Below are 27,289 nucleotides of genomic sequence, written 5' to 3'. Positions count from 1 at the left end.
TGATCTCGGTTCTCATGCCTTGACATAGTAATTGTCAGTGCTAAGAGGTTAGGGGACTGGTACTTTTGTCTGGTGGCAGGGGTGGGGAAAAGAGAAGGTGCAGCTGAACACCTTAGGAGTGGGTATGGCTGTGATTCTTGATGTTTTTTTCAGTCTTGGACCTTTTTGTGAATCTCTTGGAAACAAAAGGCCCTCTCCCTGGAAATATGCCCTTACTATACATTCACAATTTTTGCATACGACTTTAGGGGCTTCAGACGCCTCTAGCACTGTTCATGGGCCTCTTTGGGGTTCTGGTATCAGGCTCTACTCTAAGCTGGTTAGAAAGTGGTTCAGGTGGAGAATGGGTCAGATTCGAGACTGAGAGAATGAAGCTGGATTTAGAAGAGCCTTATCCTGGCCTTGGCACTAAAGGTCTCCTTCCCACGGCTCTGTCCCTCTTTCCTTCACTTCCTACCTGGGGCCCACTCCATTCATGCCCGCTCACCTGCCCAGGTTCTCAGTCTTGGTCTGGTTCTGGGTGCTGAAGTTGCCATGGGTGATCTGTTTCTCTATCAGGTGTTCCATCCGGTCGTGCATCTCTAAATTCTGTAACACAAGTTATGAGATTAGAACTGGGCTTCCTCTGGTTTGCCCCGTGCCACATTTAACCAGCTCATTCTGGTCTCCACCTCTGTGCGCTGCTGTCACCCCAACCCCTACCGTGTGTGCCACCAGGATGCCCTCTCCCTCCAGTACTTACTTGCTCCAGCCTCCTTCCCTGAAGGCGCGTTCTCTCAATAACTGTGCAGCACTGGTCCTCTCCTGTAAATCCTCTCTATACATTTCCTGCATATAACTTCCTATAGTCTGCTGAGATATTTACTTATGTTCGTCCATATGCTTTTCTATAAAGTATTCTTAGGTATTTTTTAAATGTATTTTATCTATAAATCTAGACTGCAATCTCCCTGGAGATAAACAACCCTGTCTCCCATTTCTTTTTATCTCCCCCACTAGCTGGGACCCTCACACAATGGCTGCAAAGCAATCTCAGGTAGTCAGTCAATGGACAGGAGGGGCCCTGAGGTATGGTAGAAATCAGACCAAGAACTCATTAGCTAATGGAGCCCATCGCCTTAGCCAAGGAGAAGACTCCACCCGTAGAATGCATCCTCCTTCAAAGCTCAGCTCCACTGTCAGCTCCTCTGCCAAGCCCATATAGTCAGAATGAAGGGCCGGCCTCCATGCTGCTATGTGACACAGGGCTTGCACCATGAGGATATATCCTTTCAGAGTGGGGACAGGTCTTGCCATTGTTTGCAACTCCCTGAAGAGTCTTAGAAAATGTTCACTCAGCAGAACTGAAGATCATCCAACCACCCCAGCTACTCACTTCCGAGCAGCAGCTAGACAGGGTCGAGACCCCCTCCAGAATCTCCCCCTCCCTATGTCCAGTTTTTTCTTCAAGAGTCTGCTCCCTTCCCAGGGCTGCCCAGAACACACACCTCGGCTTCCAGGTAGGCAATCTTCTCCTTGAGCTCCTGGATGACAGTGTCCTTTGACTGTATCACAGCTTTCGAATTCTGGAGCTACAAAGATATGGCAGACACTGGAGCTTGTTCTGAAATGACTCATTACATACTCATCGCACTTCGCCCCGCTGCCGGGGCGGGGGGAGCCAGCAGAGACAAAGGGCAGAGTTTTGCACCTCTCACGTGGCTGGCTTAGCTTTTCTATAAAAGCCTTGTTTCAGTGAGTGTTAAACTCTTGATTACCCCAGGTGTGGGGGCAGGGGTTTGAGGGGAACACCACCCTGATAATCCAAAGTAATGGATGATTCAAAACCCCTTCCATTTGACTTTGGGAAATACAAATTATGTATTGGTTCAAGAGATATTTACTGAGTGCTTACCATATGACAGGCCCTGTTCTAGAGAATGGGCAACAGCAGTGAACAAGACAGAAAAATCCTAGCCCTCATGGAGCTGATATGCAACAACTATGCCCTCCCAATAAGGGTATCTTAAATTCTCAAAACGATTCTACAAAATGGAATATTCTGAGTGTCCTACCCTAGCTCAGGCAAGGGAAGGCAGAAAATGTGCATGAGGTACAAAGGCTAAAAATCTACACACAGATAAGTGAGTTTACTGGGACTTAATTACTCATTTACCAGCACTCTTCAAAGTGTGGGAGAGAATAACCTTGTCCTTCTTCTCCCATGGGAACGCACAAGGCAAATAACCAAACAAGTAGGGGAAAGATGGGAGAAAAGCAAATCCCAATCACCCTAACCTAGCCATCGGTTGCCATAAATGTTTCATGGGACACTTAATGAATATAAGCCAAGATACCCAAGAGAATAAATCAATAAAGGTGTAGACTTGACAGGAAAACAGGGCTAGACAGTGTGGAAACTTCCAGAGGGGGTAACCCAGAGCAGGGTAAGATCTAACCCTGCTTACCTGCTCTATCATTTGCCGGACTTTCCGCTGCTGGCTCTTAAGCATGTCATCCAAGTGGTGGATCTTCTGCCGCAACCCAGCCACTTCCTTTTCCAGGTTAGCAGCTCTGGGGATTAAGACCAGAAGGCTGAGGCAAGGGGAAAAGATGCTTTCTCCACCCAGTCACAGTAAGGACCTTGGGCTCAGGGGCTTTCGATCAGGCATGGATTCCCTCTGCCTGATTCCCCAGTGGTCTGCTGTAAGGAGGAGGTGGTGGGACACCTTAGAACAACACATCAGAAGCATCACTAGAGATCATCTAGTCCAAATAAGGGAACTGAGGCTCGGAAAGGTTAGAAAGGATAAGTCATTCTGGATAGTTCTACAGATAAAACTAGAGCCAATAGGTAGATGTTTCAAGGAAGGAGTTCTTATATTAATACAGGAAAGACTTTTTCACTATTAAAGCTGTCAGAAAGTGGACTGCCTCGTGTGTAATGAACTCCTCCTTCCTGGAAAGATTCAAGTACAAGCTGGGATTATGATACCCTAGACCATCAAGCTTTGGCAGGGATTTTATATCAAGAGGGAGATAAGATTTGAGGACCCTTAAAGCCTCTTCACACAAGTCCATTTCTAAGTCTCCTGATTCCCAGCCACTGCTGCTTCCTTTGCCTCTTCTAAGCAAACTGGGCCAAGATCTCCAAAGGTCAGGCGGCTGGGGAGTCCAGGAGTTCAGAGCGCTGAAGAATTGCTGGTACCCATTACCCTCTGGGTCTGCCTGAGGAAACAGACAAGCGCCCACTGCTAGAAGATGGGCAGTGCTCGGCGTGGGGGGCAGTGCAATCTGAGCCTCCAAACTCATCCTTCCTAAGCTTCAAACATTCTAAGTTGTCACCCTCAGCTCTCCAGTGCCCTATTACTCAGTCTCCTTTTATTTAGAAAATCAGCATTTATGATGCATAGCTGTCATTTGCCATCCCCAAGTCTTGGTCTTTTGTGTTTCTCCTGCTCCTTCCACTCAGTCTCCTGCCCATGAGCACCTCCACCATTGAGGAGGGAGTGCTGAGTAATTTAAAGCAATTCTGGGGCTTCCCTGGTGGCGCGGTGATTAAGAATCCACCTGCCAATGCAGGGGACACGGGTTCGAGCCCTGGTCCAGGACGATCCCACATGCCATGGAGCAACTAAGCCTGTGCGCCATAACTACTGAGCCCGTGCACCACAACTACTGAGCCTGCACTCTAGAGCCCTTGAGCCACAACTACTGAGCCCCCGTGCCTCAACTAATGAAGCCCGTGCGCCTAGAGTCCATGCTCCGCAACAAGAGAAGCACCACAATGAGAAGCCCGTGCACCACAATGAAGAGTAGCCCCCTCTCGCCGCAACTAGAGAAAGCCCGCGCACAGCAACAAAGACCCAATGCAGCCAAAAATAAATAAATAAATGTATACAAAAATTAAAAAAAAAAAATCAAGCAATTCTGCTGTGAAGTCTGAAAGAAGGCTACAATAAGATGTCTGCATTTTTCATGCCAGGCAGGCCTAGATCAAGGATATCCCAAGGAGAAAAAAGGACCCCCCAGAAGACTGAGGGGTCCAAGAAGGCAAGGATTGTGTCGGTTCATCTTGGAATTCCTTAGAAGGCCCTTCAGGTAATGTCTGTTGAACTTAGAAAGGTCCAACTTATACAATGAAGTCCAGACCAATATACTAATGTTAAATTTGATTTACCGGGACTTCCCTGGTGGCGCAGTGGTTAAGAATCCACGTGCCAATGCAGGGAACACAGGTTCGATTGCTGGTCCAGGAAGATCCCACATGCCGCAGAGCAACTAAGCCTGTGCACCACAACTACTGAGCCTGCGCTCTAGAGCCTGTGAGCCACAACTACTGAGCCCGCCCACCATAACTGGAGAGCATGCTCCGCCACAAGAGAAGCCACTGCAATGAGAAGCCCACGCACTGCAATGACGAGTAGCCCCCGCTCGCCGCAACTAGAGAAAGCCCACGTGCAGCAATGAAGACCCAATGCAGCCCAAAATAAATAAATTTATTTTTAAAAATTTGATTTACCATCTGAGATCTTCTATATTACTTGCCAACAGTGTAAAAAATTTCTAAATTTGTGAAGGTCCAAGAATGGCTCAATCTTTGCCCTGTAGGTTTCACTGGTCTGGGGCCTCTGATCCCCCCTGATCAGAGGGAATTCGCAAAATCCTCTAAGCCTGGAGTAGAAAGGATCTCAGAGATCCCCTAGATGCCACTGCTGACAGGTGGGTCTCAGTTTCTGAGATGGTTCAGATGAAAGAAGTTCAGTAGCTCTCCACGAAGCTGCTCATTTTATTTTCATCAGCACGACTTGTGAGGAAAGTATTCAATTTTACCCTCAGATAATTTACAGTTGGTTTTTGTTTAGGGGGGGAGTAAGCTGTGGTGTAATAATACCACTTCCACATCCAGTATGACAACCAAGGAATGATGTGCCACAACGGCAGACACTTTACCAGCTCCTGCTTGACCCTGGCTCTAAAACTGTAGAAGCCCTTTCTTCAGGTTATTACTCCCTGGAAAATGAGCTCCTTGGAGACGGCAGCCTCCCCAACAGTATCTCCCTGGGCAGGGCCCCACACTGAGCAGACACATGGTGAGTCAGAGCTGGAAAATCTGACATCAGCACCAGCTTCCTCCCCAGGTCTGTGCCCTCCCTTCCCTGCACCCCAACCTCACAGTGAACCAGAGTCCTTACTTTTCTTGTTCTGCTTGGCAGTCAACCTTCTTGCTCCGAAGTTCCTCCAGAGCTGTCTCCCTTTCCCTGACCTTTGCCAGTAAGGCCTGATGCTCCTGGATGGGCCAAAGGGAAGAAAATCTAAGATGAGGAGATGGCGACAGTTCCTGTGTTTGGGGTGAGATGGGCGCTAGGGCTGGCAGTCAGCCCCTGCTGGGCTTGGGACAGCTGCCAAAGAGCAGCAGCCCAAGCTGGTTTGATGGGGCACTCTCCCCTGTCCGGGATAACCCTTCCCACCCCAGCACATAGAAACTTCTCAGCCTCACCCAGCTGCCCAGAGGGAGAGTCCGGCCCTGCATTATCCAGGCCCCCCTGCCAACTATGGCTACCAGTCCCAAAGAAACCAGGCTGAGTGGCTCCTGAAGAACCATCTTCAAAGGCCAAAGGGCAGCTATACAAGAACCCGCCTGAAATGGAAATGGGTTCAACTCTAGTTGTCAAGGGCTAAGTTAGACAGAGAAAGACCTTCCCATTGCTTAAGGGCTGAAAGGTCCTTGAAGGTATTTGCCAAAGGAAGCTATGAAATGTGATTTTCTGGAGCTACTCAGAGAAGGACAGTCCCTGCAACCACCTCAGTCAATCCCCAGGCGCCTTCCGGCCCAGGAGTCTGAATGCTGAAGAGCAAGAGTCCAACAGTTACCGTCTCCATTCCCAGAAAGCATCTCTGCAGCTCCCCGACTTCCGCCTCCTTCTGTTCCACTCTGTCCTCTGCTCTCTGAAGGGCCACCTGATTCTGTTCTGCTTCTCTCTGGTACCGACTGAGTGTGACCTGTGACACAGGATGGGGATGCGTTAAGCAGGCAGAGGGACAAACATGGATAAAAACCTTAGAAAAAAAAAACCCGGAGGGGGATTGCCCTGGTGGTTCAGTGGCTAAGACTCCGTGTCCTCAATGCAGGGGGCCCGGGTTCGATCCCTGGCCAGGGAACTAGATCCCACATGCTGCAACTAAGCGTTCATATGCCGCAGCTAAAGATCCCACACGCCACAGCTAAAAATCCCACACACCGCAACTAAGACCCAGCACAGCCAAATAAATAAATAAATATTAAAAACAAAAAAACCAGGAATCTGGGTGCAGTGATGGGAGGAGGGAGGCAACCCTGATGAGCACACCGCTGTCTCCCACTCACTGTTCCAGGACCACTCAGGAGACTAGCAGATTAACTCCACTTGCAGGGTTAATTGTCACAGAGTTGATCAAGCTCTACTTTAGAGTGACACCTGGAACCCACAAGCACCTGTTTCCAGATGGATGACTTCGTCAACATCCCCACCAGCCCTCCAGTGCCACCCAAGCTTAACCCAGTGTTTCAGCTTTCCTCCTCGTGCAAACACAAAAAATCCAGGGGAGGAGATCGTCATGTCCTTCCTTCTGTCTCCCACTCTTCCTCGTCCTCACTCCCAGCAATACCGGAAAGGCCAAAATGGCACCCAGAAGGGCTACTAGCACCAGGAAGAATTTGCTCTTTGTCAAAGATGATAAGCCAATTTGGAAAGGAGAGAAGCAGAACTTGTAGTGAAAAGGTAAGAACTTGCCTCCTTTCCTCCTACATGCATTTTGCCAACTCCAGTCATCCTTCAGGTCTCAGCTTAGACACCCCTTCTTCTAGGGAGCTCTGAGCTCGGGTGAGAAGCCCTTCCTTGTGTGCCCACAGAAGACACAGCCCTTCCCTCTTATAGCACTGAGCAGATTTTGCCCGGTCACTTGTGTGCACCCCCCAGGAGACAATCAACTTCATGACGGCGGAGACCTTGGGCACCGTTACCTTTCCAGAGCTCAGCACAACACCGAGCACACAGCCACTGCTCCATAACATCATGAATGGAACTGATGGTCATCTAGTCCAACCCTCTCCTTTCACAACTAAAAATCAACTGACCTATTCAAGGTTACACAGCCAATGAATGACAGAACCCAGTTACTTCATCATCCATTTCAATGCTTCCCAGATACCCCACACTGACTCCCCAGTCAGTTACTAAAAAAGAATCCAAGTAGCCTCCGGAAAGCCTAACCAGACCTGGTAAAACAGCACACCAGCCACCAGTCTGTCTGGCACCTCCCAAGTCAGAATCAAGGAGGAGAAAGCAAAGCACAGGATGATGTGTGATGGGATGTGTCCGTGCTGCACACAGCTCTGTCCAGAGCAAACTCAAGGCAAATCCCTCCTAACAGCCAGGAGCCAGTAGAACGGGAAACCATTAGGTTTTCCTCATGGTAATTGACAACCTTGCCCTTCCCACCCCGCATATTCAGAAAAGGAGACCAGAAAGTCTAATTCACCAGGAGAGACAGAGGAAAGCCTTCAAATGTCTCATATTAGCCTGGAACAGGCCAACCCCATGGGCGGGAATGTAAAAATAAGGCCTCTCGGGCTTCCCTGGTGGCGCAGTGGTGGAGAGCCCGCCTGCCGATGCAGGGGACGCGGGTTCGTGCCCCGGTCCGGGAAGATCCCACATGCCGCGGAGCGGCTGGGCCCATGAGCCATGGCCGCTGAGCCTGCGCATCCGGAGCCTGTGCTCTGCAACGGGAGGGGCCACAACAGTGAGAGGCCTGCATACCACAAAAAAAAAAAAAAATAAGGCCTCTCATTTCTGTACACAAACATTGCACCCAGGTTGATGTGTGCTCGGAGTACAGCATTAACGGGCCACAGATGATCCTCACACCCAGCTGTAGGATCACAAAGGAAAACAACACAGTCCTCTGCCACATCAGTCCCATAGCTCCAGCCAGCTCTGCCCTAAGGGAACCTCTTAATCATAAGAGGGTGTGGTGACCTACCCCAACAGTGGGAGAAACCCAAGGAGCATCTCCTATCGTAGGTGGGTGCTGCATGCCTTGGGGTTAAAGGGCAGCCCCCTGTAAGAAGCCATGGGCGTGTGGTTAACAGCTGTCAGGGGTCTTCTAGCCTTGGGCTTTTACTCAGGACACTTTTGCTCAAGCTTTGAAACCCAGGGCCAGCAGAGCCCCCCGTATGCTGCCAAAACCAACCAGTACTTCACAGTGTCTCTCAATGTAGAAATTTCTTTCTAAAATTCACAGTCTGGTCAGTGCTACAGCCTCGACCTCCCCTTCCTCCTGTTCTACTCCAATAAGGTAAGGAACAGCTGGTCATTGAACCAATTCATTGTCAACCAAATTATACAAATTGTGGAATCTGAAATAGATACAACAAACTCCTTTACTGCACAGCTACTCTGTTCTGAGACAAACTAATCTTAGTATTACCCTAAGCCCAAATTATTTAGGATAAGAAAACCCATGTGTTAAATTGATCACTAAGAAAAATATAGGATATTTTTAATTTCTAAAATCCTTTTGAATAATAAATATACTTACATATATTACCTCACTCAATCCATACATCAAACCTGTGAGGTATATTTCATGACCCCTTTTTACAAAAGCTGAAACTGATGGTTAGGGAGGTTAAACTACTCACTCAGGTAAGACTTCGACTACTCTTGAGGCAGTTGATCACTCTCACTGCCCTTCGTCCTCACCCTCAATACACCTCTCAAAATTCCCTCTCTTAGGGAATTCCCTGGCGGTCCAGTGGTTAGGACTCCACGCCTCCACTGCCGGGGGCCCGGGTTCGATCCCTGGTCAGGGAACTAAGGTCCTGCAAGCCGCATGGTGTGGCCTAAAAAAAAAAATTCTCTCTCTTAGTCGATAAAACAGAAGAGTTCAGGCTGGGATTCCTCTTTCCACCAGACCCTGGCAAGCCTGGGCAGGGCAGAATCCTATGATTACATATTTCTGATCTAAAAAGTACTTTACGTGTGGGTGAACAATACCAGATAACAGAAGGTTACTCTCACACAGAGCAGCTAGGAAAACTGCTCTGTTTGCCCAGTGCACCTCATCTTATACCCAAAGAATTGTCTGGAAAGCATGGAAGACGTCACATACTTTTAATAGTGGGGGGCTTTCTCTATATAGAGATTTTTATATATTTTTTAATCTTCTACAATAACCTAGTATTACTTTTATAACAATAATTGAGATACTCACTCAAGATCACAGAGCTATGGGCAGGAGTAGGGATAAATTGGGAATTTGGGATTAACCAATACTACTACTATATATACTGTAGATAAACAGCACGGACCTACTGTATAGCCCAGGGAACTATATTCAATACCTTGAAATAACCTATAATGGAAAAGAATCTGAAAAAGAATATATATATATGTGTGTATATATATATATATATATATATATATGTGTATATAACTGAATCACTTTGCTGTACACCTGAAATCAACTATACTTCAATTTCAAAAAAAAGATCACAGAGCTCTGTGTTGTAAAGCCAAGTCTTGATCTAAAGTCCCCTGACTCCATTGGCACAGTTCTTCCTAAGACCACACCAATTCATCCACTCATCCTGTCCACACTTAAGAGGCACTCACCTGATGCCAAGTGTTGTCCCAGACACTGGGGATGCAGTGGTGAACCTGACAGCAACAATCCTTGCCTGCATGGTGCCTAGAGCCCAGCAGTCCTTATAGAAAGGACTCCTGAAGTACCTGCTCTCCCAGACCAGCATCACCACTCTGCTCCAATAGAGCAGAGACTCAAGAGTTAGCCTTAGACAACAAAAACTATAGATATCCAGGAAAGGGCAAAGCAGACAGGAAGTGCTCCAGGCCGCAAAGCCTAGCCTTTCCAGTTGATGGCACTCCAGCCAGGAAGACTTCATCTGCACCTGTATCCAGTGGCCCAGCCCTTAGGGCACCTTCTCCCCAGATCCCAAATCTCACCTCAAAATCCACACGGTCTGACTGGTGCTGCCGCTCAGCCTCCTGCAGCTTGACAAGCAAGTCCTGCACGGTCCTCCTCAAGCTCTCGACATCTTCATCTATATAGGTGTCCACCTGCAGCCAGAGGAGGGAAGGGAAGGTGAAGTTACTGTGTTTGTGACTTGGTAAGACAAGGTCCCCCCGACAACGCACACTTGTTTGGACCATCTTGCTCAGACCACCCTCACAAAAGAATTCACATCGCACAAGGGGAGAGTTAGTCAGTCATAGGCACCAAGGAGTTCTGAGTTATTCATAGGAAAACACTCTCATACCTTAAAGAACTCAACTAGTTTCCAATCACCTGATTATTTTAGGACACACTGTAGTAATCTTTATACATGTATCAACTGATTAATGAACAGGTATGTTTATGCCGTTCTCATGTGTCTGTCCTGCTTCCATCAGACTAGAGCTCTCTGAGAGCAGCAACCATGTTTCGCTTTGGACTACAGTTCCCCAAGGGCAGGGACTGTGCCACATTCATCATGAGGGGCATGTCCCAAAGGCACATCTTTTGTGGTTCTCTGCACTTAGCACAGAGATCAGCAGATAAAGGGTTACTGACAGATGGGCAGCTTAAGGCAAAAGCACCCAATAAGTTCAGGAATCTGATTCGATGGAGGAAAAAGTGTCTCACTGAGGTTACTGTGAGCCTCTCCCCCAGGCACACCCAAACTGGCATGTATGCTCTCGCCTCCATCTCTGCTGCACTTCAGTTACCAGTTCCCTTGAGTCTGACAGAAAAGTCCCTCCCAGTCTTGCACAGCGGGAAATAGCAGCACCTTCAAACCAGAGCACAGAGCTCAGCTGGAAGGAGGGGACAGGGTCCCTGGGTGGCTGTGTTATCACTGAGTCCTGTGGGCCTTGTTTCTCTATCTGGGAAGCAGGGAAAAGACTCCTTACCACGCCCTGCCTTATAGCCTGCCTCAAAACTAAGATAATATCCGGTAGGGCTTGGAGCCTGTGAGAAGAAAGGCTGAACAGATAGTGCCAGGTGTTATTATAACTTGTTGCCAACAGCATATTTGCCAAATATGGTGATTCGGGGAAGGGAAACATCCAAACTGCACATCTAAAGTAAGTGGCTAGAATCACAACATTCCAAATCCAGCCGTCAGTAAGTTTATCTGGTCAGTTCCCCTATGTCTGCACCTATGCTGCTGGGCAGGTGAGAACGTTTGAAAAGGCTCCTCCTGGAGCACAACTGTTATGTGTTTATTTCAAATGGCATTCTCATAAGACTCTGATGATAAGGAAAAATTTAATGATACAGTATGAAGAGAAAAAAAGGCAGTTATAAAACTTTACATGCAGGAGCTAGAGACAACAAATCAGATTTTAACACAGCAACATAGATAGAGCCTAAAAACATGGTGTTGGACAAAAAAAGGAAAAAACAGAAATACAGCACAAGTCCATTATGAAAATTAAAAACGGGCTTCCCTGGTGGTGGAGTGGTTAAGAATCCGCCTGCCAATGCAGGGGACACGGGTTCAATCCCTGGCCCGGGAAGATCCCACATGCCACGGAGCAACTAAGCCCGTGCGCCACAACTACTGAGCCTGCGTGCCACAACTACTAAGCCCGCGTGCCTAGAGCCTGTGCTCCACAACAAGAGAAGCCACCTCAATGAGAAGCCCGTGCACTGCAACGAAGAGTAGCCCCTGCTTGTCGCAACTAGAGAAAGCCCACACGCAGCAACGAAGACCCAACACAACCAAAAATAAAAACAAATAAGTTAATTAATTAAAAAAATCACATTTTATAGGCATATTTAAATCATATATTGAATATGTTAGAGTGAGTACCTTTTGGTGGGGGAGACAAAAAAAAAAAAGTGAAAGCAGTGAGAGGTCTTTATGGGACCAATGATGATAATGAGCCCTGAACTGATGGGAAGGTCTGATTCAGCTCTGCACTTGAGAGTCAAACAAACCTAATCCAAAAATATACCTGCCCAAGCAAAGAAACAAATGCAACGAAATGCTATATACAGTCTAATCTCAACATCATAAATATATATTTGCACTGAAGGAAAAACAAAGGAAATTTCACCAAACTGGTTTTTCTCTGGGTAGATTACAATTGATATTTTTTCCTTCTTTCAACTTTTCTGTGTTTCTGAATTTCCCTAATTTTCTACAATATGTGTGTCTTAAATTATTATGTAATCACAAAATATATAATAACAAATGTCATTTAAAAAAAGTACAGCCATGTTCATTTGTCAATTAGACTTCAATAAAGTTGGGGCGGGGAAAGAAAGTACAGCTACGGAAGGAAATACTTTGTCATTCAAGAGAATGAGATAGATTTACACATACAAATATGGAAAGAAGGCTATATATACTTTTCAGCTTAAAAAAATATAAAAGCAAGCAAGAAATAATGTATTTATCACAACTGGAATTGTGAAAAGTATGTGCATATTATATACAGACATTTATCCATGTATGTATATATAGTGCATGTGTATATATTAGTGTATACACACAGATACATAGGGCTTTTAAATATGGTTGTCTGTGTATAGAAAAACACTCTAGAACTTTAGACTAGAATATTAGAACTAATAGGCTAAATATTAGAATCACATGAAGAGCTTTTAAAAGTCCTGATGCATAGGCCACACTTCAGACTAGTTAAATTACAGTCTCTAGGGATGGCACACGGATATTGCATCCTTTAAAGCTCCCAAGGCCATCCTAATGGGCAATGAAGGCCGAGAAGCACTGCTCTAAAAGGACCCACCCACGGGAATTCCCTGGCGGTCCAGTTAGGACCCTGCGCTTTCACTGCCAGGGGTGTGGGTTCGATCCCTGGTCAGGGAACTAAGACCCCACAAGCCACGCAGCAAGGCCAAAAAAAAAAAAAATTAAATAAATAAAAGGACCCACCCACTTCAATCTGTTAACCTTGAATACTTTCAAGGAGTGGGATTGGGGAAGGAAAATTTCCGCTTTATATATTTCTCCTTTGTTTGAATTTTTACAGCAAGTAAATATTACTCTCATATTTAGTGAGAGAGAGAAAGCAATAAACAAAAGGATCAGGAAGGATTATTTCCTGCCTCTTGGCCAAGCAGTAGTTACCACTATTTTCCCTGTTACCTACCTCGGGTGGGCTGCTATGTGGGGTCAGGGGACCTTGACTTAAGCCATTTGGCTTTTCTAGCACCACCTATTCAAAGAAAAATAAAATTGGTAGTGAAAACAGTCCTAAGCAATCAACTTTGAAACATTCTTCTCCTTGTTTTTTTTTTTTAATTGAAGTATAACTGATTTACAGTCTTGTGTTAGTTTCAGGTGTACAGCAAAGTGACTCAGTTATACATATATAGATCTATTCTTTTTCATATTCTTTTCCCTTATAGATTATTTAAAAATATTGATTATAGTTCCCTGTGCTATACAGTAGGTCCTTGTTGGTTATCTATTTTATATATAGTAGTGTGTATATTTTCATCCTAAACTCCTAAATTTATCCCTCCTCCCTGCTTTCCCCTTTGGTAACCATAGTTTGTTTTCTATGTCTGTGGGTCTATTTCTGTTTTGTATATAAGTTCATTTGTATCGTTTTTTTTAGTATCATATATTTTTGAAACATTATTCTTCTAAGAGTTCAAATCTTAGAAAGAAAGAGAGAGAGAGAGAAGGGGGGAGGAAGAGGAAGAAGAAAAAGGAAGGAAGGAAGGAAGGAAGGAAGGAAGGGAGAAAAGAAAAAAAAAGACATCTAGTGCTCTGTGGGAAAATGGAGAAAAGAGGGAGTAGAGAAACATGTGCAGCCTTGAGGGGGAATACTCTATCTAGCCTTGTTGGGAGGAGGAAAGAAACCCCAGGCTAAAACCTTTCAGCAGACTGGAAAATGTGCAGGCACATTCCTCGCAGCCCAGGAAATACAAGCTGCTGTCTGCCATAAACAAAGAGTTTCCTTTGCCCCTCGGGGATCCTGACAAGGTCTGACACAACATAAATCAAAAGGGGAAGCGGCATTTGCTGCAGTTCTTTCCAACCCAAAGCCTGATTAGTCATCATACGACTGCCGACTGCCGTTTTGTGTAAACAAGGTGCCTGGACCTCCGGGCTCTGAACACATTAGGTTCTTCAGTCACTAGACAAAGCACCTCCCACCAGCCAGATGTGAGCTCAGGCAGTGAAAGTCTTACCTCCAGCCAAAGCAAAATGAATTAGGGAGAATCCACCACACAAGCCTAGCACATGCCCAAGACGAAGGGTAATTTTGCTGGCACTAGCTGCTAGGTCAACTCTTCCCCTTAGGAGAACGAGGGCAGGATCTACTGGGGAAGGACCACCGCAACCAAACCAAAAGCAAATGAAGGAGACATAGCTTGGAATCTAAGGGAAGATGAGGGTGAAGTCATGGAAGAGATAGTTCTGCTGCTCTCCTGGGGTCATTTCTATCCTCAAAATTTTGAAGAACTGAAAAACAGGATCCCAGGATCATCCACCCCAAGAGGGATTCTCCAATCAGTTTGGTCTAACAAACATTTACTGATGACCTTGTGCATCCCAGACCCTGGGCTGAGGTGTGGGGACACAGAGACGAGGGTCAGGGGGTGAACCCTAACCTGGAGGAGCTTCCTGTCCCAGGGTAGAGATAGCTATAGACACAGACAGTAATAATAGACAAGGACCAAGACTTCCAATTTATACCACAAGCATCACCAAATTAAGCAAGATCAGCTTGTGAGAAGTTTGGATTTATAGGTTAATTGCCTCTTTATAGGACTTTGTATTACAAGAAGATTGACCACAGAATCCTTATATATAAGATGGCCTGCCATTAACTTAATAATTTTATTGATATAAATTCAATTTTTGCACATGTTTTAGGAACAGGTGTGCTTGTATGTAGGCCGATTAGTGTGAATACAAGTGTCCATCTGCTGGAGAGCCCTAACAATGTTGTGAGTGCTCAGAGAAGCCAGCATCACTTGTATTCTTGCCTTTCCTGGCAGCGGCATTAGATTCGGCACCCACTGGGTGAGACTGGTAAATGGTACAACCCCACCTCCTCAGTGGGGACCCAACCATGGACCATTTCCTATTACCTGTATCTCGTGTTGATGGAGAGAATCTCCTGGATTTCTGTCGAGCTTCCTACTTATATCCTCCCGGAGCTTCTGCAGGCAGTTCCTGGCCTGGGAGGAGAGGGCAAGAGGCTTTAGCTTTGGGAAAGAGAGCACATCAACTCACCCACCTTTGTGCCTATCCACAACCCATACTCCTATGAGTCAGGTACTGTTCTAAGTACTGGCTGGGAAAGGAGAGATTCTAGTCAAGTGGGGCTGCAACGCAGTCCCTCCTATACAAGCAACAAGATAATAAAAACCGTGCCCTGGTGTATCTAACATTTTAGTTGTGGAGACACACAACCCAAAAGACAAATAAGTAAAACATGTAATATGTCACAGTGACAAGTGCCAAGGAGAAACATGAGCCAGAGTGAGGGTTAAGAAAAGTGGGGAGGGGACTTCCCCAGTGGTCCAGTGGTAAAGAATCCGCCTTCCAATGCAGGGGACACAGGTTTGATCCCTTGTTGGGGAACTAGGATCCCACATGCCGCAGGGCCCATGCGCCTCAGCTGGAGAGCCTGCGTGGCGCAAACTGCAGAGCCCACATGCTCTGGAGCCCACGCGCCACAACTAGAGAAGAGAAAACCTGCATGCCACAACTAGAGAGAAGCCCACGCGCCGCAACGAAAGATCCCGCATGCCACAACGAGGGTCCTGTGTGTCACAACTAAGACCCTACACAGCCAAAAAAATAAACAAAAGATAAATAAATAAATATGTTAAAAAAAAAGAAAAGTAAGGAAGCAAGGCTGGCAACTTTAGGTAGGATGACTGGGGGGACAGTGCTAGGTGCATGGTGCTTAATAAGTATTTGTTGATTAATGGATTGGTTGATTAATGGAAGGGTCAGAAATGATATTTACACATGAGGGGGCATGGTGCTTTGGAGATATGAAGGGAGCAGAAGGGAGAAAATCAGAACCTACAAAAGAAGGGAGCCAAAAAAATGTGAGGTTCAGAGAAATGACCTAGGTCATTTCCACGAAGGGAAGGGGTGCCCACCTCCTGGATATACTGGACCTCACTCTTCAGCTGGTTAATATTCTTCTCATGGATCATCTTGTCTCCTGACTTCCCCTTCAAGTACACCTGAAATAAGGAAAACAACACTAATTAAGAGACCTCCAATGGAAGCAACCTAAATGTCCATTGACAGAGGAATGGATAAAGAAGATGTGGTGTATATATATACACATACACACACACACACACACACACACACACACACACACACACACACACACACAAAATAGAATATTGCTCAGCCATAAGAATGAAATAATGTTATTTGCAGCAACATGGATGGACCTAGAGATTATCTTACTAAGTGAAGTAAGCCAGACAAAGAAAGACAAATATCATATGATACTGCTTATATGTGGAATTTAGAAAAATAAAATGATACAAATGAACTTATATACAAAACAGAAATAGACCCATAGAAAACAAAATTATGGTTAGCAAAGGGGAAGTGGGGGGGAGGGATAAATCAGGAGGTTGGGATTAACATATATACACTACTATATAAAACAGAAGACTTCCCGGGTGGCTCAGTGGTTAGGAATTCTCCTGCCAATGCAGGGGACATGAGTTCGACTCCTGGTCGGGAAAGATCCCACATGCCACGGAGCAACTAAGCCTGTGTGCCACAACTGCTGAGCCTGCGCTCTAGAGCCCACGAGCCACGACTGCTGAGCCCATGTGCAGCAACTACTGAGGCCTGAGTGCCTAGAGCCCGTGCTCCACAACAAGAGAAGCCACTGCAGTGAGAAGCCTGCACACCGGAACGAGCAGTAGCCCCTGCTCACCACAGCTACAGAAAAGCTGGCACACAGCAGCAAAGACCTAACACAGACAAAAAAATAAATAACCAGCAAGGACCTACTGTATAGCACAGGGAACTATACTCAATACTTTGTAATAACCTATAAGGAAAAAGAATGTGAATCACTTTGCTGTACACCTGAAAGTAACACAACATTGTAAATCAACTATACTTCAATAAAAAGAAAACTCCAGTTAAATTAACTCCACATAGGCAGCCTCATACACTGCTGGTGGAAGGGTAAATTGTCACCGCCTTTCTGGGTGGCAATTTGGTAATTCCGATCAGAAGACTTAAAACTATACTTACTCTTTGGGGGCTTCCCTGGTGGAGCAGTGGTAAAGAATCCGCCTGCCAATGCAAGGGACATGGGTTCGATCCCTGGTCTGGGAAGATCCCACGTGCCGCGGAGCAACTAGGCCCGTGCACCACAACTACTGAGCCTGTACTCTAGAGCTCGTGAGCCACACTACTGAGCCTCTGTGCCATAACTACTGAAGCCCACGCACCTAGAGACTGTGCTCCGCAACAAGAGAAGCCACCGCAATGAGAAGCCCACACATGACAATGAAGAGTAGCCCTGCTTAGTGCAACTAGAGAAAGCCCATGCAGCAACTGAGACCCAACTCAGCCAAAAATAAATAAATAAATATAAATAAAAATTTTAAAATAAACTATATTTACTCTTTAACCTATCAAATCTATTTCTGGAAATTCATCCTAATGAAATAAATTTAGCTAAACTAGCATAAATACTCCCGTACATATATGCAAATTCATGGAAAGGGGGTTATAAAAGGGGATTTACACATTTTTCTCTGTATACCATGCTTGAATCTTTAACAATTGAGAAAGTATTTCTTTATCACTTGTATTTTAAAGCACATTCACAAATTAGTAACATATATGCTCGACAAAATATTGTTTATGGCTGTAAAACATGGAAATAGACAAAATGTCCCACAATGGAGGATTAAAGAAATTATGGTATGTGTATACTAGAACACTAAGCACCCATTTATGGATACAAAGATGTTATAAACTACCATTAAAGATGGGGCAAGCAGGGGACTGCCCTGGTGGTGCAGTGGTTAAAACTCCATGCTCCCAATGTAGGGAGCCTGTGTTCGATCCCTGGTCAGGGAGCTAGATCCCACAGGCATGTCACAACTAAGAGTTTGCATGCCACAACTAAGGAGCCGGTGAGCCACTACTAAGGAGCCTGCCTGCCACAGCTAAGACCTGGTGCAACCAAATAAATAAATAAATATTTAAAAAAAAAAAAAAGAAGAAGAAAGAAAAAGGAAAAACAGTAGAAAAACCCACAGAATGGGAAAAAATTAAAGATTTTTTTCGAAATCATATATCTGATAAGGGTCTATTATCCAGAATATATGAAAGAACCCTTAAATCTTAACAATTAAAACACAATTGAATTTTTAAATGAGCAAAGAATTTGCATAAATATTTCTCCAAAGGAGATATACAAATGGGCAATAAGCATAAGAAAAGATGTCATCAGGGAAATGCAAATTAAAACCACAAGATATCACTTCACATCCACTAGGATGGATATAATCAAAAAGATGAACAATAACAAGTGTTAATGAGGATGTACAGAAACCGGAACCCTCATACATCACTGATGCGAATATAAAATGGAGCAGATGCTTTGGGAAAAAGTCTGGTAGTTTCTCAAAAGATTAAATATAAATATAGAATTACCATATGAGCTAGCAATTTCACCACTGCTAGGTATATACCAAGAGAACTGAAAACATATGTTCACCCAAAAACCTGTACATGAATATTCAGAGCAGCATTATTCATAAAAGATAGTGGAAACAACCCAAATGTCCATCAGTTGATGAATGGGTAACAAAATGTGGTATATTCATTCAAGGGAACATGATTCAGCCGTTAAAAGCAGTGAGTACTGATGTATGTTACAACGTGGCTGAACCCTGAAAATACTGTGCTAAGTGAAAGAAGCCAGACACAAAAGGCCACATGTTGTGTGATTCCATTTATATGAGATGTCTAGAAGGGGCAAATCGATAGAGACAGAAGGTAGATTGGTGATTGCCAGGAGCTAGAAGGAATGACTGAAAATGTTCTGAAATTAGTAGTGGTGGTGGTTGCACAGCTCTGTGAATATACTAAAAACCAGTGAATTGTACACTTTAACCAAGTCAATTGTATGGTATGTGAATTACATCTCAAAAAGCTGTTTTTAAAAAAGAAATAACAAAAATTGTTTTAATTTTTAAAAATAAGTTCCATAAACACACTTCCCACCGGTCTCCACAACTTCCAGCAGCTAAAGATGGACAGTGGATAAGCACCTAGAAAGGTCATCCCATCCATCCCCATGCCCGGGGCCGGGTCGCACCGAAGTCACTACAGACTAACTGTGGTCTCCTGGTGTTAATTAAGATCCTTCCAGGAGATGGCCAGGAGCTAGCATCGCAGGTCTGGTTCTTCCTAGTCAAACCACAAGGTCCCTTTGACGAAGTCAGCCGATCCCTCTCCCATGTCTATAGGGAGAAAGAGAGGAGGGAGAAACAGTGGAGGTGAACTAAGCTTACCTTAATGATCTCTTCACGTCCATCGTTGGACTCCACCAGTTCTGAGGCCAGAGAATGACCAGATGAGTGGCCGGACACCATGGCATAGGTCTTCCTGCCGGCCTACCAGAGAAAGAGAGAAAAGTGGCTCAGAAACCATATGACAAGCACAGAACTTCTGCCCCTCAACCAATGAAGAACTGCTCCTCAAAAGACTTGAAGGGTTAGTCCGATTTTCCCCTCCAAAAATTCATTTCAGAGCCTCTACCAGAAGCCACAGGACGAACACAGCAGCAACAAGAACACAGGACGGGGAGAATTAGTTGAAACTGCAGGTTAGTTTTAATTTTAATAGGGGTCTCTCCATCCCCCAAAGCAGTGCACAATGCTGAGGTCAGCTGGGGGTGTCTGAAAGGAGATGCTCCCGGGCAGCAGAGGAGATGGCTCCAGCCAGCACTGGGACGAGGAGTCGGCAGCAAGGAAGGAGAACTGGTGCAGGGGAGGAGGCCTTGTCCCACCAGAAACCTCAATACCTTCTGGGCTATGCGTTCAAGTTCATCTCCTGTCAGTTCACCCTGGAGAGTCAGCCTGAGAACGTCCACGCTGCCCTAATAATGACAATGACAGCAACAATAACCTCTTACCTTTATAGTCTACTACCAGTACACATGCACTTTTGCCAGCCCTGTGGAGTGGGCCTTATTATCAGCATTTCACAGGCAAGAAAAGCTGAGGTCCGGGGAGGTGACATCAGCTTATCCAAGATCAGTTCACTCTTAGGTGATAAGGATGTCTCCGGGGACTTTGACAGTGCTCTTTACAATGCACAGAGACTACACAGCACACTGCTCTGTGTGGTTCCAGAGGGGCTACCCTGGTCCTTGGATTACAGGAAGCACATTGCATGCACTCTCCTTTCCCCAACCCTGAAGACAGCATCCCTGGATTGGTCATCCCCAATCCAGAATTTCTGCATCTGACAGCCAACCAGGTAGTTATGGATATATAAGACTAAGATATCCTTCCAGAACCAAACCATAGGAAGGTACATGAATCCAAACCCCTATTTCTATGAGCCACACAGAAATTATCCAAATGAAAGCAGGCAATACAATAGATCAGCATAACTTCAAAGGGAAAAGCAGATGTTCTTTCATAACTCAAAGAAGTTTTAAAAAACACATTGTGGGGAGGGTGGGAGGGAGGGAGACGCAAGAGGGAAGACATATGGAAACATATGTATATGTATAACTGATTCACTTTGTTATAAAGCAGAAACTAACACACTATTGTAAAGCAATTATACCCCAATAAAGATGTTAAAAAAAAAAACACATTGTGAGCAAGATAGAAAGCATGCAATAAGAGGGAAAAATGGGGGGCTGGAGATTTGGAGAGATAATAACATTGAGAGAGAATCAGCAAGGCAGAATGGACCAAATCCTGCCAATAACCCATGTTATGTGTACAGGTGGACAAGAGGCTTAGCCACTCTGGGCCTCTGGATCTCACTGGAAAAATAACGGTTGGAATAAGTATCTCTAAGGCTCCTTCCAGCCTTGATATTATGGCAGCATAAAAGAGGAGTATATGCGTGTCCCATCCAACGATGGGAAGATGGGTGCTGAACTAGCCAAGATGAAAGTGACCTTGAGGTCATCTGGTCATACCCTGCCATAAGGTCCGGAAGTATAAATGCCATCTTACTCTTAACACATTTTAAGGAACCCTCCTAACCTTCCACATGTCTGCTGGAAAGAAAGAAAGAAGAATGGACTCTGCCCAGAGAGTTGGGAGAAGCTTTTCTGGGTAGGCAATAGTCCTTCCTACACAAGAAAGAGTGAATTGGTGGAGAAGTAATCAGTCTCTGTAGTCAGCTACTTAACTCTCAGTGTTCTCGCTATAAAATGGGAATACCATCCAACTGAGGGCTTTTGGTTGAAGATTAACTGAAAATGTATGGAGGTTGTTCTCTGCCACATAAGAGGGAGGTACTCAAATATTAGCCTCCTCCCACTTCTCGGAATGAACCCAAATTTAAGAAAAATGGAAGACACTTCCACATGGCCCTTAAGCCTTCCCAATCCTGGCAATGTAGCTAGTTTTACAAAAACACTTAATTCCTACCAAATAAAAGCCAGACCCTTAGTGTGGCATTTAAGGCTCTCCACAGTCTGAGTCAACTCACATCTCCTGCTACTGCTCTTCATTGCTCCTGGTCCAATACGTCCCATGTCCTACCACTTCTGTAACAGTGCTCTCATCATTTCCTTTGCCTTAAATGTTCTTTACAATGACTATACTACCCAAAGCAATCTACAGATTCAATGCAATCCCTATCAAACTACCAATGGCATTTTTCACAGAACTAGAACAAAAAATTTCACAATTTGTATGGAAACACAAAAGACTCCAAATAGCCAAAGCAATCTTGCAAAAGAAAAACAGAGCCGGATGAATCAGGCTCCCTGACTTCAGACTATACTACAAAGCTACAGTAATCAATATGGTATGGTGCTGGTGCAAAAACAGAAATATAGATCAATGGAACAGGATAGAAAGCCCAGAGATAAACACATGCACATATGGTCACCTTATTTTTGAGAAAGGAGGCAAGAATATACAATGGAGAAAAGACAGCCTCTTCAATAAGTGGTGCTGGGAAAATTAGAATACTCCCTAACAACATACACAAAAATAAACTCAAAATGGATTTAAGACCTAAATGTAAGGCCAGACACTATAAAACTCTTAGAGGAAAACATAGGCAGAACACTCTATGACATTATAAATCACAGCAAGATCCTTTTTGACCCACCTCTAAGAGAAGTGGAAATAAAAACAAAAATAAACAAATGGGACCTAATGAAACTTAAAAGCTTTTGCACAGCAAAAGAAATCATAAACAAGATGAAAAGACAGCCCTCAGAATGGGAGAAAATATTTGCAAATGAAGCAACTGACAAAGGATTAATCTCCAAAATTTACAAGCAGCTCATGCAGCTCAATATCAAAAAAACAAACAACCCAATCCAAAAATGGGCAGGAGACCTAAATAGAGATTTCTCCAAAGAAGATACACAGATTGCCAACAAACACATGAAAGAATGCTCAACATCACTAATCATTAGAGGAATGCAAATCAAAACCACAGTGAGGTATCACCTCACACCAGTCAGAATGGCCATCACCAAAAAATCTACAAACAATAAATGCTGGAGGGCTTCCCTGGTGGCACAGTGGTTGAGAGTCCACCTGCCGATGCAGGGGACGCGGGTTCGTGCCCCAGTCCGGGAAGATCCCACATGCCACGGAGCATCTGGGCCTGTGAGCCATGGCCGCTGAGCCTGCGCGTCTGGAGCCTGTGCTCCGCAACAGGAGGGGCCACAACGGTGAGAGGCCCGCGTACCACAAAAACAACAACAACAACAACAAAAACAATAAATGCTGGAGAGGATGTGGAGAAAAGGGAACACTCTTGCACTGTGGGTGGGAATGTAAATTGATACAGCCACTATGCAGAACAGTATGGAGGTGCCTTAAAAAACTAAAAATAGAACTACCATAAGACCCAGCAATCCCACTATTGGGCATATACCCTGAGAAAACCATAATTCAAAAAGAGTCATGTACCACAATGTTCATTGCAGCTCTATTTACGATAGCCACGCCATGGAAGCAACCTAAGTGTCCATCGACAGATGAATGGATAAAGAAGATGTGGCACATATATAAAATGGAATATTGCTCAGCCATAAAGAGAAATGAAGTTGAGCTATTTGTAGTGAGGTGGATGGACCAAGAGCTGTCATACAGAGTGAAGTAAGTCAGAAAGAGAAAAACAAATATTGTATGCTAACACATACATACGGAATATTAAAAAAAATGGTTATGAAGAACCTAGGGGAAGGACAGGAATAAAGATGCAGATGTACAGAATGGACTTGAGGACACAGGGAGGGGGAAGGGTAAGCTGGGATGAAGTGAGAGAGTGGCATGGACTTATATATACACTACTAAATGTAAAATAGCCAGTGGGAAGCAGCCACATAGCACAGGGAGATCAGCTCAGTGCTTTGTGACCACCTAGAGGGGTGGGATAGGGAGGGTGGGAGGGAAACACAAGAGGGAGGAGATATGGGGATATATGTATATGTATAGCTGATTCACTTTGTTATAAAGCAGAAACTAACACACCATTGTAAAGCAAGTACACTCCAATAAAGATGTTAAAAAAAAAAAAGTTCTTTCCTCCCATTTTCACCAGGGGCATCTGCAAGTCCCTCAGGAGCTTGCATTCAATTGCCACATCTTCCATGACACTTCCCTACATCCTGTGGGAAACACATACTCCCTTCCCTGAGCTCCCTCTGTATCACAGGGCCTCTGGTGGCACGTGCCTCTCACTTAGTTGTGATCCATGAGGAATTACCCCTTCTAACTGTTAACTCCTTTTGGGCAGCTGTCTGCCACAACCCCTAACAAAGGTAAGTATTTTCTGAATGCATAGTGAGTGTTCCATGACATATAGGTCAAGAGAACATTACAAAAGAAAGAAGAAAAAATAATTTCAAAATAGCCAGAGTGGCTGCCAACTCCTTTTCCCCAGGACGCAGGCATGCATTCAGATTAAAACACAATCTCAGGAGTTCCCCGGTGGTCTAGTGGTTAGGATTTGGCGCTTTCACTGCTGTGGCCTGGGTTCAACCATGGTATTCTAATTGGAAGAGCACAGACAACTAGGCTGGATCTGGGCCCTGAGAGGTCATCTCCTCTGTTCATGTCATCAGAATTCCAGCTGCAGACAAGAAAGAGAACGAGTTGAAGAAGTACTCAAGGAAATAATGGCTGAAGCTTCCCAAATTTGGCAAAAGACGAATCTGCAGATTCAAGGAGCTCAGCAAACATGATAAACCCAAAATTCATGCCAAGATATATTGTAATTAAACTTCTGATAACTAAAGACAAAGAAAAAATCTTGAAAGCAGCCAGAGAAAAATGACACCTTACCTATAGGGGGAAAGCACTTTGAATAACAACAGATTTCTCATCAGAAACCATGAAGGCCAGAAGAAAATGGGACACTATTTTTCAAGTGCTGGGGAAAAAAAAAACCTCACAATCAATGTTTTTCCCAGGAAAAATATTCATCAGGAATAAGGGGGAAATCAAGACATTCTCAGGTAAAGGAAAACTAAGAGAATTTCTTACCAGTAGACCTACACTAAAAGAATGGCTTTGAAAGTTCTCTAAACAGAAAGGAAACAATAAAAAAGGAATCTTGGAACATTAGGAAGACATGGATAGCAAAAACGTGGGTTAATCCAATAGGCTTTCCCTCTCTCGTTGAGTTTTCTAAATTATGTTTGATGATTGAAGCTAAAAATTATAACCCCATCTGATGTTATTCTAAATGCATACACAGGAAATATTTAAATTAATTATAAATGGGAGAGGGTAAAGGAATGTAAAGGAAGGCAAGGTTTCTATACCTCACTTAAACTGGTAATACTAGAGCAATCACTACAAAGTCTATACAAAGAAATAATACTCAGAAACACTATAAATGAATCAAAAGTGAATCCTAAAAAGTGTTCAAGTAACCCACAGAAAGGCAGGGAAAAGAAAACAGAGAGGGGGACCTCGAAGATGGCGGAAGAGTAAGACGCGGAGATCGCCTTCCTCCCCACGGATACACCAGAAATACATCCACACGTGGAACAACTCCTACAAAACTCCTACTGAAGGCTGGCAGAAGACCTCAGACCTCCCAAAAGGCAAGAAACTCCCCACGTAACTGGGTAGGGCAAAAGAAAAAACAGAGACAAAAGAATAAGGACGGCACCTGCACCAGTGGGAGGGAGCTGTGAAGGAGGAAAAGTTTCCACACACTAGGAAGCCCCTCCGCGGGCGGAGACTGCGGGAGGCAGAGGGGGGAGTTTCGGGACCGCGGAGTAGTGCACAGCGACGGGTGCGGAGGGCAAAGCGGGGAGATTCCTGCACAGACGATCGGTGCCGACCAGCACTCACCAACCCGAGAGGCTTGCTGCTCACCCACCGGGGCGGGCGGGGCTGCGAGCTGAGGCTCGGGTTTTGGTTTTGGACGGAGCTCAGGGAGAGGACTGGGGTTGGCGGCTTGAACATAGCCTGAAGGGGTTAGTGCACCACGACTAGCCGGGAGGGAGTTCGGGGAAAAGCCTGCACCGGCCGAAGAGGCAAGAGACTTTTTCTTCCCTCTTTGTTTCCTGGTGCGCGAGGAGAGGGGTTTAAGAGCGCTGCTTAAAGGAACTCCAGAGACGGGCGCGAGCCGCGGCTAAAAGCGCGAACCCCAGAGACGGGCGCGAGCCGCGGCTGAGGGCGCGAGCCCCCGAGACGGGCGCGAGCCGCGGCTGAAAGCGCAAACCCCAGAGACGGGCGCGAGCCGCGGCTACAACCGCGGACCCCAGAGACGGGCGGGAGACGCTAAGGCTGCTGCTGCCGCCACCAAGGGGCCTGTGTGCGAGCACAGGTCACTCTCCACACCCCTCTTCCTCGGAGCCTGTGCAGCCCGCCACTGCCAGGTTCCCGGGATCCAGGGACAACTTCCCCGGGACAGCGCACGGCGGGCCTCAGGCTGGTGCAACGTCACGCCGGCCTCTGCCGCAACGTCACGCTGCCTCTGCCGCCGCAGGCCGGCCCCGCACGCAGTGCCCCTCCTTCCCCCATCCCCCAACCCCTGGCCTGAGTGAGCCGGAGGCCCCGAATCGGCGGCTCCTTTAACCCCGTCCTGTCTGAGCGAAAAAACAGACGCCCTCCAGCGACCTACACGCAAGAGGCAGGGCCAAATCCAAAGCTGAGCTCCTGTGAGCTGTGAGAACAAAGAAGAGAAAGGGAAATCTCTCCCAGCAGCCACAGAAGCAGCGGATTAAAGCTCCACAATCAACTTGATATACCCTGCATCTGTGGAATACCTGAATAGACAAGGAATGATCCCAAATTGAAGAGGTGGAATTTAGGAGCGAGATCTATGATTTTTTTCCCTTTTCCTCTTTTTGTGAATGTGTACGTGTATGCTTCTGTGTGACATCTAGTCTGTATACTCTAGCTTCCACCATTTGTCCTAGGGCTATATCCGTCCATGACTTTTTTTTAAAAATTCTTTTTCTTAATAATTAAGTTTAATTGTAATAACTTTATTATACTTTACCTTCGTTCTTTCTTTCTTTCCTTCCTTCCCTCCCTCCTTTAGACAACGAATCACCCCAAATTGAGGAGGTGGTCTCAGGGAGCAGGATTTATGATTTTTCCCCCTTTACCTCTTTTTGTGAAGGTGTATGTGTATGCTTCTGTGTAAGATTTTCTCTGTATAGCTTTGCTTCCAACATTTGTCCTAAGGTTCTATCCGTCCCTTTTTTTTTTTTTCTAAATATTTTTTAATTCAATAACTATATTATAGTTTATTTTATTTTTACTGTATCATCTTTCTTTCTGTCTTTTTTTCCTTCTTTCCCTCCTTCCTTCCTTCCTCCCTCCCTCCCTCCCTCCCTCCTTTCTTTCCTTCTTTGCTTCTTTCTTCCTTCCTTCCTTTCCTCCTTTCCCTCTTTCTTTACTCATACTTCTACTAATTCTCCCTACTTTTTCTCCCTTTTATTCTGAGCTGTGTGGATGAAAGGCTCTTGGTGCTCCAGCCAGGAGTCAGGGCTCTGCCTCTGAGGTAGGAGAGCCAACTTCAGGACACTGGTCAACAAGAGACCTCCCAGCTCCACATAATATTAAACGGTGGAAATATCCCAGA

The 27,289-nt window shown here is 45.3% G+C and overlaps 1 protein-coding gene across 6 annotated transcripts in view; it reads right to left on the bottom strand.

The window, feature by feature from the left end:
* The window catches only part of TUFT1 (tuftelin 1), a 60,458-nt gene that overhangs the window by 9,468 nt on the left and 23,701 nt on the right, over positions 1–27,289 (bottom strand). For 2 of the 6 annotated variants that reach the window (XM_032625966.1, XM_032626004.1), the window contains exons 2-12: positions 20,049–20,123; positions 19,537–19,638; positions 16,126–16,212; positions 15,100–15,189; positions 13,143–13,208; positions 9,987–10,100; positions 5,854–5,982; positions 5,175–5,269; positions 2,448–2,553; positions 1,488–1,571; positions 488–588 (exon numbers count right to left, since the gene is read on the bottom strand). In XM_032625966.1, the coding sequence (XP_032481857.1) occupies positions 488–588; positions 1,488–1,571; positions 2,448–2,553; positions 5,175–5,269; positions 5,854–5,982; positions 9,987–10,100; positions 13,143–13,208; positions 15,100–15,189; positions 16,126–16,212; positions 19,537–19,638; positions 20,049–20,123 (1,049 nt within the window). Of the gene's footprint in view, positions 1–487; positions 589–1,487; positions 1,572–2,447; positions 2,554–5,174; positions 5,270–5,853; positions 5,983–9,986; positions 10,101–13,142; positions 13,209–15,099; positions 15,190–16,125; positions 16,213–19,536; positions 19,639–20,048; positions 20,124–20,352; positions 20,485–27,289 lie in introns of those variants that run through there. The other 4 variants (XM_032626016.1, XM_032625975.1, XM_032625985.1 and 1 more) reach the window with 4 other exon arrangements.

This window comes from Phocoena sinus, chromosome 1 (genome assembly GCF_008692025.1).
Source record: "Phocoena sinus isolate mPhoSin1 chromosome 1, mPhoSin1.pri, whole genome shotgun sequence".
NCBI classification, from domain to species: Eukaryota; Metazoa; Chordata; class Mammalia; order Artiodactyla; family Phocoenidae; genus Phocoena; species Phocoena sinus.
The sequence above is the reverse complement of the archived record's forward strand: the minus strand, read 5'-3'. Positions and strand labels throughout refer to the sequence as shown.